We start from the raw sequence: 12,869 nt of genomic DNA, 5'->3' as shown, positions 1-12,869 counted from the left end.
TTGGGTGAAGGATTTGGGGAACTTGCTCTGACCTCAGTCTGAGTTTTGCCTGGCACATGTCACACAAATTTGGTATAAAGTTTGTGTCTCCCCTAATGTGACTTCAGTCTCCCAGTGCATGTTTGGAAGTCTCCAAATTTGAAATTGAAAAAAAACCTTTTTTCTGCATTCTAAAATGCAGTTTTGAAGTATGTAATTATGAAGAAGTGTTCTTATTTTTGAAACTGAACGTGCTTTTTTTCTCTATGTGTATAGTTGTATATATTATTTACTGTGGGCTCTTTCAAGTTGGAATTTCATGTTGTGTTAGTACAGGAATACTGTTCCTACTCATTGTGGATCACATTCAACAGTACCTGTAAGAGTAAGTTTGAGGAATACTTTTTCTGTGAATGAAATACCCTGTATTCCACATGAAGGCAAGCATGGGATCCTTCTAGCATGTTTTCACGCAGCCTGTAAAGTTTCCACGTGAATCTGTGTGGGAACTGTTGACCCACCTTGGCTGAGTCCTGTATGTGCCGGTATGTAGCGGTAAAGCTCAGAACCCTTTGCTATGCTGTGAAAATGCACATTTTTCCAGAGCCATTCATATGAACCCTTTGAATGAGGAGCATCCCTTTACTTTGTTCTCTTTAATAGCTTCCTGTGTGGATAAGCATTGACTTATGCAAGGATGCAGTAAACCAGAAACAAACCCAACAACAAAAACCAGACTCTGGATGTGTGGAATGACGTACTGTACACTGCATCAGAATTCACCATCCAGAAAAGAGTAAACAGAAACTATTTTTGAAGTGACAGGCCAGAGTAAAATTGTCTAACACTCTTCATTTTACTGATGTATCACGTGAAGGTCCAGAAGCCACATTAGAGAACTGTAATCCTTCATCAGAGCATTTGTTTGGTTGCCTAACATCTGTGGATTGTTAAGATAAGTTATTACACAGACCTGCTTTAGTTTAGATTAGTTTGGACCATGTCCCAGTATATTCAATCAGGATATAATTCCTGCATGCTGCTAAATTGCTTGCTCCACTTACTTCTCTAAAAATGTTTTTCAATATACAGTTTTGTCACTGAAACTCTTCTGTCACCTCAAGTTTTTGTTTTTTTCCCTCTTAAAGAAAAGCTTTTTCCTTTTGGACTGAATATATCTCAAGGCAAATGTAGCATTTATTAAGTCCTGAAGAGATTCCTAAACAGGGATGGTAGTGTAGCTTCTATGTGAGTATAATGCAGATTTCCTACATGTGTAATCTGTGGTGACTGGTGTGTATTGTGTCCAAACCGCAGTGTTTAGAGACAGCTGTAAGGAAATGGTTTTGTATTTACATGTCTAGTATTTCTTCTTTCTGTATTCTGTATTTTTCTGTGTCTCTTTGTGCATTAGCTATTCCTAGTTGTTTGTGTCTCACAATATTTTGCATAAAATGAATTACAATATCAAAGCTGGTTATGTAAATTAATGGTAATTTCCTGGAGTTCATTACATACTTTATACATATTTTAAATTATCAGATACATTAAATTGTAAATGAAGTCTGTTACCATCTTTACACATTTGAATGTGCTTGCATACATACACACATATGTAATTTAATTAGAATATTTAAATTTTACTTTAGTATTCCTTATCCTTCCTTTAAACAAACTCTAGTTGATCTTAGTTTTTAACACTTTCTTCAGCTTTCCCTGTAAACTGATAAAATACAGGCAACAACATATTTTTCATTAATGACTTTTCCTTTATAGCATTTACATCGATTTTATACACAGACACATGCATGCACACGCTTGCTTTCTAATAAGTTAACAATTGTATCAGAGTCTATAAAGACATTTAAAAATGTGGGTTTTTTCCTTTTAGTCTTGCTGGTTTTTTAAATACCTGTAATAAAAATACCAGACAGACTAAAAATCTGTTCTATTAGAACAGATAGTCTGATAAACTGAATCTCTGTTTTATGAGGTATATTAGATGAAGGAAATAAGACATTTGGGAATCAAGATTTTTTTTGTTAATTGACTAGCATTTATTTTGTCGAAGTTGCTGTTCCTATTATACTACTTAGGGTTATTAGCCTTTATCATAATACATGTTTGTGCCACTGTTGGAATAACTAACTTTTAATTGAGGTTTTTTAATTATTTAAAATTTTAATAGGTATTTTATTATCCTTCTTAAATAGAAGAAGTATAACAGTCATCTCTGATAAAGGCACAATCCAGATACAGGGAAAAGAGTTGGATGTTTTCTCCGTGGTTTGGTCGAACAATGCAGAAATGGTATTGGAAGTTCTGATGTAGTCTTCAGACCTAAGCAGATAGTCTATTCCAGGGTGTTTTAAATAAACCTTAATTATGTTAAATATGTGAAATGCCTAAAATTTTCATCATGACATGTAAGCCATGCACTTCCTCCCAGGCCAGAGAATAAGAGCGCTCGGTACCAGAGCTTTGTCCTGTTGCAATTTTTTCCCAGAAGTGATTGGTTTTTTTGTTCCTTTTAATTTTAAGTGTTGTATAATTTTGCAACTGTTGCATCATTCCTGTGTTTACCCCAAATAATTTAAGCATATTTTCATTCCAACTTTTGTCATCCTTTTTACCCTCTTTACAATGTTATCCATTCTTTCACTTCTTTCCACATTAAACTAAAAGATTTTCAGTACCATTTTCCTTACTAGCTGTCAGCTTTGTTTCCTCTCTATTGTTATTTCTGACAAAATTCCTACATATTGTATATTCTTCATGCATTTTGCCTTTTTTTGTTTGTCTACCTCAAAACTCTTTTTTGTTTTGTCTCAATTTTACCTTAAATATTCACACACTTTGGAGTCCTCAGTAACTTCTTATTTTCCTCTGGTGGTTTAGTCCTGTACATAAGACTGTCTTGTACTGTTTATAGACTTGAATCATAGAGTTTCACGTCACTGTGTGTGCTTGTGTTTATCTGTGTATCTAGAGTTTAAAAAAAAAAGAAGAATTAAATCCTGAGAAACGCCGTTTATGTACACAGCTTAATTGTGCTTGCCAGGGACACGTTTAATTTATTTATTTATTATTTACAGCTATAACTCAAAGAGATGGCAAATGATCATTTCCAAGTAATACAAAATACGGTCTTTTTCCATTCTTTTCATTGGTGTGTTTAGTTCTCTATCAGTAGGTATCTTTAGGTCTTACCTTACATCTCTGGTAAGTAGTTGTTGTGGATGTAGCTAAAACCATGCACAGTAAGTGCTGAATTTATTTGCAGGATAATGTTGAGTTATATTACATGAGAGAAGGTAATTAAAGGGAGATACTCTGCCAGTCTTCTGTGGTGGTGGAGGTTGGGAGTTAGCTGGGCAGGACTCTGCCACCTGAGGTACAAGTCCTATTTACAATCTGGTAGGCTTGTCCTGAGAGTGATGCACACCAACGAAAACAACCCAGCCCACCCCCCAACTGCATCAACACCAGCAACAAGCATCGGTCGTATTGTCGGTGTTTATTCAGAAGAAGGAGAGCTAGGGCTGGGCTGAGGGGGATTGCTACAGGTAGGACTGATGTATATTGATATCACATTTTGCAGAAGCTCGCATAGCATGTGCCTGTAGGATGCTTGGCTCTAGCCAGTGCAGTCAGTGCTTGGAGAAGCATGTTCTGGGTCCTGTCATGAGCACCAGCCTCACCAGTTTAGAGGAGAGCAAGAGATCGTACCTGCTCTGTGATAGCAAGCATGTATTTCAGGGTCTGCGGGGTAGCTGCACTGACTCTTCTTGTTGTCTTCAACTAGGTTATGTGGGTATGCAATTTATGTCGAAAACAACAAGAAATCCTAACGAAATCTGGAGCGTGGTTTTTTGGAAGTGGACCACAGCCCTCACCCAGCCAGGACGGAGCACTGAGTGATACAGCAACTGGTGGAAGCTCGGATGCACCGAGAGAAAAGAAAGCAAGGCTTCAAGAACGATCAAGATCACAGACTCCCTTAAGTACAGCAACTGCCTCATCACAGGAAATCTCTTCTTCCAGTGTGCAGTCTGATCGTAGGAAAGGAGCAGAAGTATCACAGCCAGCTATGGGCCTGGACCAAAAGCAAGTTTCATCAAGGTCTAGAAGTGAACCTCCAAGAGAGAGGTAATGCTTTCTTGTCTTGACAGAGCCTTGCAATTATAAGTGCTAGTTCAATAATACTACACAGGGATTTCACCTGGGCCTTGCATGTAAGAACAAAGAATAAATTGATTTACTGACCGCAGAGGGATAAGTGTTCACTAGCAAATATATTGTCTGATTTGGTCTGTGCAACAGAAATAAGGGGGGAAAAAAAAAAAGTATTTCAGGAATATTTCCATGTACTGCAATGTGTTTTAGTGCACACTTTTAATATAGTCTTGTAGGCTACTTTAAAATTTGGCAGGTATATTAAAGTTATTAAACAAAGAGCAAGCCTTTAACTTCATAAAATAATGTACTAGAATTTAAAAAACCAACATATTCCCAGAAAACAAAGCCAAACAAACAAAAAACCCACCCTCTGGAGTTCTGTCAGATATCCTTATGTGTTATCTTTTTGTCAGTGCATTATTTTTAATAATAAAACAGGAACTATTAAAAGAGCTCATTTACACCTACAAGGTAAACATTCATGTACCATCTTCAATTCAGAGCCAGTTGTATACAAGAATACAGCCAACTGGAAGCAAACTACTATATTTTAAGTGAGTAAATGAGTAAATTTCTGAGCTGCATTCACTGTAATGAACAGGCTGAGGAGCAGCAAATCAAGAGAGGATAATGGGATGAAGCAGTTGCTGTTCTTTTGGCTGCTTCCTGGCAGATGGCAGAGCAGTCGCAGAGGGAGCCTGTGTCAACAAAACAAGAGTCTGCAGTAGAAGATTCTCTCTTGGCCAGAACAGTTGATTGTTTTCCCACAGCTATTGAAGTTGAAAATGGATATGGAACAGTGGCTAGTAACTTGCCGTGTGGATGAGGTCTGACTGGGTTTAAAACTCATGTTAGTGTTATGTGTATGTATGATGTAAACAAACACATGGTGCTCTCCCTGGTTCTGTTGACTTTTTCCCCCAGCACTGGGAAGGCTCCCAGAGCAGTCATCACTCAGCTGAAGGACAATTTCAGGGCAGCAAAATGCTATTTCAGCTTTGCTGTCCAAAAGTGAGGTGGTTATATTAATTACACAATACTAATGTTCTCTGCTTGTCACTGAGACTTTCAAATGAAGTCCAGGGGTTCTGAATGGAGAGCATCTATGGTAAGCACAGGTCCCATTTATTGCCAAAAACTCAGGAGGAAAAGGAGATGGAGAAAAAGGAGACAGGAGCTTAACTTGGATCATATCCAACTTTGCCTGTCCTGTTGAATGCATCTGTGGAAATCTGTGATCTGTAATCTGAAGATGTATCAGTTGTGGAAGGGAAGATTCAGTGCCACAAAACGAAGTCCTAGTGACTTTGTCCTGGTGAAGGTTCATCTAAAACGCAGTGTGTAGCTGTGTTCAGCCTTCTTCAAAATCGATGGAGTCATATGTGAACTGGTAAACAGAAGGGCAATTGGAATGATGAGAGAAATAAAAATATCCAGTATAAGAGGATTTTATGATTCTTCGGCTTGCTTATTCTCCCAAAGCAGAAGATGAAGGAGGAGAGACCATAGTTTTCAAGCAGCTTCATTATTCATCGTTCTGTACTTCGGCTGTATAAAGAAATAAATTACATTTTTCATCCTCTTTTATTACCAGAGAAAGGAATGCCATTAGTTTATCTCAAGGAGTCAAATTGCTTTTCTTTATATGCTTATGAAATGAGCCCTTCTTTTTAGACTTTTAATAAGATAAAGGAAACTAGGTCAAATATTATTGTTTCTGGATTCATTCTCTTTTGCATTTTTTTATATCTGTTAATTCTTTCTGTAATGTCATTGTGGGAGATACTCCATTTGGTTGTGTTTATATTTATACTGTCAGTGTGCTTGAAGTGAATTGTGTGTATGTGGTTAGTCTGTAAACCCTCGTGACTGCTGCCAGAAAAATGGAGAACGTAGTCCAATACTCTGTCATAGTGCTGCAGTTACTACCAAGATGACTTTGAGTCTTCCTACTTATGTGGGTAAATTATTTTTATCTGCCTTTATCCATGTTAATATTCTTTGTGATTTTACTCATTAGTTGGACCATCTGTAATTTATGTTTTTGTGGACTCTGGAAGTTGTTTGCTGTTGGAAAATAAAAGCGCTGCTGGAAGGATTAATAGATTTGATTCATGTTAATGGATCCAGTACCTTTCTATATGTGTTGCCATAGCTTATCCTGGTTTATAATCCATTTACCATAACAGTGTACGCAAGTATTTATATTTTCCATTAAATTCCTCAAACTATTGTACTCATTTTTGTTGTAGGAAGAAGACAATATTGGTTTCAGACCAGAATGGCAAAGGTTTAAAGAGTGAGCGTAAGCGTGTGCCAAAATCCTCACTTCAAAAAGAAGGACCAGCAGATGACAGGGAGCGTAAAGAACGGCATGAAGGTAGAAGGCTGGAGAAAGGCAAGTCACAGGACTACCCAGACTTGCCAGAGAAACTTGAGGAAGGCAAAGTGCCTGATGATGAAAAACAAAGGAAGGAAGATGAATATCATACCCGTTACAGGAGTGACCCAAATCTGGCAAGATATCCTGTAAAACCGCATCCTGAGGAACAGCAGATGCGCATGCATGCAAAAGTTTCTAAGGCACGGCACGAGAGAAGACACAGTGATGTAGCTTTGCCACATACAGAAATGGAGGAAGCGGAGGTACCTGAGAATAAATTAGGAAAACGCTCACAATTACAGGGAACTCAGGACAGAAAATCTCTTGTGGAAACTCAGAGGTCGTACTCTATAGACAGAACAGGTGATGTAAGAATTTCTGTTTCTAAACAATTAACTAATCATAGCCCACCAACTCCCAGGCATAGTCCAGTTCCTATAGAACACGTAGAATACAAGAACCACGATTCCTTTAAAAAACAGAGCCGCCTTGATCCTAGCTCTGCTATTCTCATGCGAAAAGCAAAGCGGGAGAAAATGGAGACCATGCTAAGGAATGATTCCCTTAGCTCTGACCAGTCGGAATCAGTGCGGCCATCCCCTCCAAAGCCTCATAGAGCAAAAAGAGGCGGAAAGAAAAGGCAGATGTCAGTTAGTAGCTCAGAGGAAGAAGGGGCATCAACACCAGAATATACTAGCTGTGAAGATGTGGAGATAGAAAGTGAAAGTGTCAGTGAAAAAGGTAAGGACCTTTATGTATATTATGCACATGGCCATGGTTTGGGGAAAAAAAATAATCTGTATTTTTATCTCTCTCGCCTCTTTTTTAAACATACACCTTTGTTTCCCCCCCCCCCCCTTTTTTTTTTTTTCCAACTGAGAAGTGTCTTATTCCTGTTTACATTTGGTTTGCAATGTTTCCTTTTGCATTCTTAGATGAGGCGGTTACAGGTAGCATCAGCTGATGAGTTTCTTTTTCATTCTCTTTCCTCTTTCACCTAGAACTGATAGAATTTAAGGGTTCTAGTTAATTCTCTTGATGGTGTCTGTACTCCTTTGGCCATTGCTTCATCTTTTGTCTGTATGCAGAATAATTTTCTGTGAATGAATTGAAATGGAAAGCGAGTTCTGTAACAGTCTAAGAAGGCCATTATAAAGCATCATAATCTTACTGACACCTCAGTCTTAAGATATGCAAAATTTTACTACATTTAATAAAATATCAAGGATCTGCCAGAGTTCATTTTTAACAAGAACAGGATACGGGACAAGGGGAGTGTTTTATAGGAAAGACATGAGAATTGCCTAACTTGTCCAGATGAATTTGTTCCCAAGCTTACAAGTATGTTTAAAATCTGTTATTTCAGTTTGTCTTTGTTGATGGTAACACTCAGCAGTAAGGAATAAGTGTAGTACACTGTGTACTTTTAAACAAACACTTTCTTCTGGCTGAAGAAGTTAATCAAATTCATGAATGGTGAACCAATAAAATAAGCATCATCAGAAAAGACTGTGGTAGAACCTACCAACTGTCTTAAAACCCTGACTTGTCTTTAAGTGACACTACAGTGAGCTGAAGGCTTTTTGTGGTTTTGGAAGTAGGTTTTAGCTCTTTAGTTTAATTATCTGTGTTTGTAACTTGAAAGTTTTCTGCTGGTTTTCATACTCAAAATGCCAATGGCTTGTCTGCATTGCCTTTTAGTTCCTGGCACTGTTTCCTGACATGTCTTTGAATCATATACGTAACCTGTCTGTCTGTCTTTATCTGATGTTGAGGTCTCCTCACATCTCCTAAAGCTCCAGGTATACATATAAAAAGAGACAGCATTTCTCTCCTATCCCATCTGAATAGCTGTTTTAACTTTCTAAGCACGAACTTTTCCATTCGAAATATGGAAGCTCACTTTTCTGCTCGTTTTTAAGGAGGGATGATGATCATGCTGCTGAAATCTTAAATCAAGGTTCCACTTAAACATAAAAACCCTTCACTTCTTTGACTGTGGAGGTTATCAAACACTACAGCTTAGTGCACAGAGACATTGTACAGTCTCCATCCTTGGAGATGATACAAACCCAAATGGAGAAGGCCCTAAGCAATGTGTTCTAGCTGACCCTACTTTTGAGCAAGGGCGTTTGAACTAGGGACCTGCAGAGGTTTCTTCCAGTCTCAACTATTCTGTTTTTCTAAGAAAACATATCTCTTTCCCTTATTTTTGGCAATGCTTTATGCTGACATTTGGATTTTTTGTCATTTTCCTTGACTTCCTCTGTTGGTAGGAGCAGTCTGTAATATAGCATTTCCTTTCCATCTTTGTTATTTGCTTTCATTTATGTCATCAATTTGAGGTGTCTTATGAAGTAGAAAGGATTTCGCATATTCAGTGAGGGGTATCATTATAAACTGGAAGGTCACTGATATGAAAATCAAGTTCAGGCTGAAAGTCATTGATACTAATATCATTATATTGATATAGTTTGCTCTATAATGGTTCTTTGTAAGTAAAACCTGATGGTTGCTTTCATGCTCATGACACTGATCTCAACTTGTGACGAATTTCTCATTGTACTGTTAAACCATTAAGGGTTGGACGTTTTTCCTTCAGTATTATGAATCCCAGAGGATTTAAAATGTCATTAAATGCTTATGTTCTTGATAACTGAATCAAGTTCTTGGTTACTTCTGAGACTGTGTTTTGCTGATCGAGGATGCCAATTAAATTCAGACACCAGAGTGAAAAAAATAGGGTTGTTTTACTGTTAATAATTAAATAATATAACCAAGTAATACAGAAAATAAGCAATAAGGAAAATAGAGAATAGTACACTTAATTATTACTATATACAGTTAATTATAGAAAATAAGAACAAGCAAGGTAATGCACCTAATCATTACTACACAATGGGGAGAATAGTGATTAAGAAAGATACCTCACCACTTGCATACGTTACCATCATCCAGATCCGCAGTAGCTAGGAAGCCCCGGTTACAGCGAGGATTTGGAGAGCCTGTCCCAGCAAGTGGGAAGTCCTACGCAATGTGTCCATCCATAGGTGAGGCATCCACAGTGGCAGCAAGAGGGTCCAGCCTTATATACCCAAAATCAGCAAGTCAGAATGACTTGTACTTTTCTTTGAGCGGAAAATTTCTGATTTCATTCTGCTGTTGGATTCCACCCAAAGCTTGACCAGGGCTCGGGAGGGAGAACCAAGAGAGTTTCTAACAAGGCCAAACACTTGGGTTCTCAGCCTTGAACAAGGCTAAACAAGGAAAGTTGGATACACATTCTCCCAACATTTCATCCTCACTACTGATTATACTCTAAGCTACATCTTTCACTAGTGAGCATACATATTTCATTAATGATCAGATACTAATAATAAATGCTAATGGTAATACAGATTTTACTAATTAGCAGATACTAATAATGGATAATGTTTGGTTGTGAGGTTCATCTAGAGGTCAACTTTGTTTCAGGGCCTATTATACAGGCCCTAGTACTACAGACTGCTATTTAGACTCCCCCTTTAGACAGTGGAGGCCTTGTTCTGTATCATATCACAATGCCACCTCACTGTATTTGAATAAAAATTATAAGTAGGAGTATGTTAGGGACCTGTCTGATCACTGCCAACTCAGTACTTGGTTAACATTGTTGAGCATTCATTCAGACCTTATCTCTACTTGTCACTAAGGTGGCACCATGTTATTAATCAGAATACGTATATACATGTATATACGTATTCTGATTAATAACATGGTGCCAGCTTAGTGACAAGTGTATATATATATGTGTGTGTGTGTATGCAATTACAGAAATATATTTATTAATTTAATAGCAGGAAGATGTAGCTGTTCATGGTTTTTTGACTGATCTTGATAGGACTTTTACAATCCTTGTCATGGGAAAAGAAGTGGAAAGCCTTTGAAGCTGGGGGTATAGTACAGACAAAGAGCTAAGAAATGTGAACACAAATGAGAAAGCAGAAGTATTTTTGGTAGTAAAGTATCCAGTTATATTTAGAATTCAATCTTCATCAATACTTGAAAAAATCTGCACTACTTTGTAAGAATAGATGGAAAGGCAGGACATTTTATTACCTAAGAAAATATTTTGGAAATCCTTCAATATTTTAAAAGAAAAAATGCCACAGTAAAAGGGTGTAGTGCTAAAAAACTTACACAAATAATTAAAACATGTCCCTAGTGTAACCCAGGTCAGAATCCTATTCTTTGCAATTTAGCAGCATCATTACAAGCAAATTTCACCCGCCATTCCTTCAGTGCTTTGCTTGTAATTTGAGAGAGATACTGCACAGATCCCTAGTTGTAGCACTTTAGTCTATAAGCACAGGAGGGTCTGGAATCTATCCTCTCTTATCTAAATATCAGCTCAGTCAGAAATCTGGTTCCAAAGTAGTATAAATGGAGCTAGAAAGATAGAATTATTGCAAAAAAAATGTTTAACTTTAAACAGTCTTACCAAGAAAAAGCAAGATCTTAAAATTAATGTTCATATTTGCTAGGTGTCAATATAAAGCAAATCAGCAACTGAGCAATAAAGATGTACTATTTTAAATACTATATGGAACAACTAAAATAGAAGTCTTCTATGGAAGACAGCTTACAGAGACGTTTAACAGAAAATGATGCCCCGTAGAAATGTAAGGTATACATAGAGTGGATAAGACTGTATTGAAAATCAATAGCCAAAAGTGACATGCAAAGTAGATACTGTGCAAAATTACTTCTTAACATTTGTATTTTCTAGAAAGACTGTCTAGGATTGCATTACCCTGTCTTCTGAGCACAAGGCAAGTTGATTTAGCTAGTACATTCCCTGCTCTTTACTGTAACCATTTAATATGAATTTCTTCAAAATAATATTAAACAAAATAATTCACAAGTACTGGAAATACTTTCTTTCAAAAAAAAAAAAAGTCTTTAGCAATCCACTGGGATTTTGTTTCTTTGTCAGAGGACACAAAAATTTATGTCGAGTTGTTTCCATGTTGGAGTAAATTTAGAGGAAGAACTGTTTAGCAGTGTCCAAAAAGGTAATCTCAGATTTCTTTAAAAAAAAAAATCTACATCCATTAAAGGACACTATTACTGATTGCTGATAATAATTTTCATCCTATTATTAATACAAGCTGTAGGACTCCTTATTCTGAAATCTGTAATAGTTGAACGTTAGGTGGACTGAGTTTCCAGTGGCAACACTGTCCTGGCAAGGCAAAAGAGACCTCTTAGAAGACATAAATTGCATTCATACTTGCTTCAAAGACTTGCTAGAATAACATAAAACAGACTATTACAAATGAAATCCAGACCTCATTTTAAAACTGAGAACAGCTTCTGCCTACTGCCATCCAATGAAGAATGCAAATTAGATTTGGAGGAAGTTTGAGAAAAAATACTTTCTTTAAAGTTTGAAACCAAGTATTTTTGTAGAACTAGTAGATTTGTGTCCAGACGAGATTGTACGTAACTTCTTTTATCCTGTGATAGATACAAGAGATAGTCTAGACTTCTGTCATGCAGTCTTTGAAACTGGAAGATAAAATAGTGTTGGAAATTGGAACAATATGAGGAGGTACTGAAAGCTGCTCATGTACTTTTATGTAAATAAATGTGCTAATAGTTTTATATTTTGCATACTCATTGTTCGTATTTGCCTAAATGTGTATTTTGTTCACACTCTCTAGGCTTGAAAATATGCTTAATACTCACATATGGTCAGCAAAATGGTAAAAAAGCTAAGTAAAACTGATTTTGTATACTTGCTGATGGGTTTAATCGTAAGTGAGGAGAGCACGGTAGAGTCGGAGCCTTGTTTGAAAAAACCTTCTCAGATGACATTCTGTTTTTTTTCAGTGAAGGTGTTATTGTTTCGTTCATAATGCCTTTCTTACGGTACTGGGAGTAACAGAGCAACACAATTTCATTCCATTCATATGACATTACCCTTCTGGTTAGAAAGTGTTAGGGGCAGGGATCTTGCTGGGATCTTGGTGTATATACAGGTATGAGGCAGGGGGTTGAGACTGGGAGGAGAGGACCTGGAGGTCAGAAAGAAAGGGACACTGTGGTTTGCAGACAAATGTGTCGGTGCTGGCTTGGCTCCAGGAGGAGAGGATCTGACCCCTTCCTCCATCCTCCTCAGGTGTTTCGAGTGCTGCTTTGAGCGTTCGTGCTTGGGGGTGCTCCCAGGGGAAAGGAAAGCATAAATTAAATCCCCGCTCCAGTGATTTCTTCCAAGTGCTGTAGCATTGTTGGCAAGGAAAGAAGCTTGTGGGCTAAGAGAGAAACCACACGCATACAGTAGCGT

General features: G+C 37.4%; 1 protein-coding gene across 31 annotated transcripts in view; it reads left to right on the top strand.

Annotated features, from left to right (window-relative positions):
* Positions 1-12,869, top strand: part of RIMS1 (regulating synaptic membrane exocytosis 1) — a 352,499-nt gene that overhangs the window by 160,196 nt on the left and 179,434 nt on the right. For all 31 annotated transcript variants that reach the window (XM_074819786.1, XM_074819773.1, XM_074819774.1 and 28 more), the window contains exons 4-5: positions 3,785-4,128; positions 6,411-7,282. In XM_074819786.1, coding sequence (XP_074675887.1) covers positions 3,785-4,128; positions 6,411-7,282 — 1,216 coding nt within the window. The remainder of the gene's footprint in view (positions 1-3,784; positions 4,129-6,410; positions 7,283-12,869) is intronic.

The sequence above is a fragment of the Strix aluco genome, chromosome 3 (genome assembly GCF_031877795.1).
Source record: "Strix aluco isolate bStrAlu1 chromosome 3, bStrAlu1.hap1, whole genome shotgun sequence".
NCBI lineage: Eukaryota > Metazoa > Chordata > Aves > Strigiformes > Strigidae > Strix > Strix aluco.
Note: the sequence above shows the minus strand (reverse complement) of the source record. Positions and strands in the feature narration are given on the sequence as shown.